The sequence below is a fragment of the Plectropomus leopardus genome, unplaced genomic scaffold (genome assembly GCF_008729295.1).
Source record: "Plectropomus leopardus isolate mb unplaced genomic scaffold, YSFRI_Pleo_2.0 unplaced_scaffold5765, whole genome shotgun sequence".
In the NCBI taxonomy this organism is placed as follows: Eukaryota; Metazoa; Chordata; class Actinopteri; order Perciformes; family Serranidae; genus Plectropomus; species Plectropomus leopardus.
In genome coordinates, this window is record NW_024663353.1 from 690 (window position 1) to 2048 (window position 1359).

A 1359-nucleotide genomic window follows, 5' to 3' on the forward strand; every position below is an offset into this window, starting at 1 on the left:
AACTAACTAATTTCTTTCAAAATATCGGAGGAAGGCAATAATGAATTTAAGAAGATATTGCCTCCAAAATAGCAAGACATTTGTAAAAGAAATGACTTGAAAATTGGCAACAAAAAGAAAACAATGCTTAAAAATGTTAATCATTTTACAACATAATTTTAAAGATGTATTTATGATAATTATAGAAACCCTAGACATTTTTCACTGGCTGTTTATTTCTTGCAATTTATGGAACATTTCCTACCACTGCCTTTCTCCCCATGTCTTTAAAAGATATGTAATAATAATTAACTCAGGGTTCAAAGGGTTAAATACTTGTGAAAGGTGTCTGAAAGCAACTCAAGAGAAGGTTTCAAAGGGTTAATGAGGTGTTTTTAGGAAAGTTTTTCCATGTTTGTATAACACCTTGCTCCCTTCTCTCACAGCTCCTCCAACTGCTTTTGCAGCCGAGGTGATGGAGAGCGGCGACGCTGCCAGAGCCGCCGCTCTTTCCACCACCTTCGCCTTTTTCACAGCCTTCCCTTTCCCGTCGTCCTTCCCCAGGATCCCGACCCCCTCTGCCGCACCTTTCCCCATCGCCGTCACCAACTCGCACCAGAAAAGCCTCTCTGCTCTCTTTCTGGCCTCCTCCTCCTCCTTTCTCCTCTCCTCCTCTTCTCTTTTTTTCTCTGGTCCTTGCTCCTCTTCATCTGCAGCTGTCTTCCTTGGAGACTCTACCTTGTGTCCTCCCAGAATCCTCTCTTGTGCCTCCTTGACGACTCTATCAGCATCCTTGAGCATCTCGTTGCTATAGCAACCGCCTCCGTTGTCTGCCACGGTTTTGTCAATCTTCTTCAGGAGCTGCACGACTTGTTTTGGCGTCTTGTCACAGTTATCAAAGACGTGATACCCCCCGCGGCAGCTGCTGACAAACTCAGACAGCTCCTCGCTCTCTGATAGGAAGTCCTGGACACGTTTGTCCTGCAGCCGGTCCCCGCAGGTGAACAACACCATGGTAAACCTGGCGGCCCCGGGTCCAAATGTGGCTTTGATCCACTCTAAGGCGTCCCTCTCCTCTTGCGTGAACCTGCCGAGCTGTAGTGTCACCAAAAAGACGTGGGGCCCCGGAGAGGACAAGGCAACACAGCGTCCCACCTCTGCCATGACTTCCTCAGGGGACAGGCGTGTGTGGAAGAAACCTGGGGTGTCTATCACAGAGACGCTGCGTCCGTCCACCGTCGCTGTCTGTCTGGTGGACTGTGTGGTGACAGAAGAGGGCGACACGGTGACCCAGAAGGCCGGCCTGCCCAGGATGGTGTTTCCTGAGGAGCTTCTGCCCGTCCCCGTCCTCCCTAACAGGACGATCCTCAGGAGATCAGC

General features: G+C 49.5%; 1 protein-coding gene across 1 annotated transcript; it reads right to left on the reverse strand.

The window, feature by feature from the left end:
• Window positions 1–360: 360 nt before the first annotated feature.
• Window positions 361–1353, reverse strand: LOC121939725 (GTPase IMAP family member 7-like; the record flags this gene model as incomplete). The annotated part of the gene is made up of 1 exon (XM_042482696.1): window positions 361–1353. A coding segment is annotated over one exon (993 nt), but the record flags the coding sequence as incomplete, so codon positions are not given.
• Window positions 1354–1359: the final 6 nt, after the last annotated feature.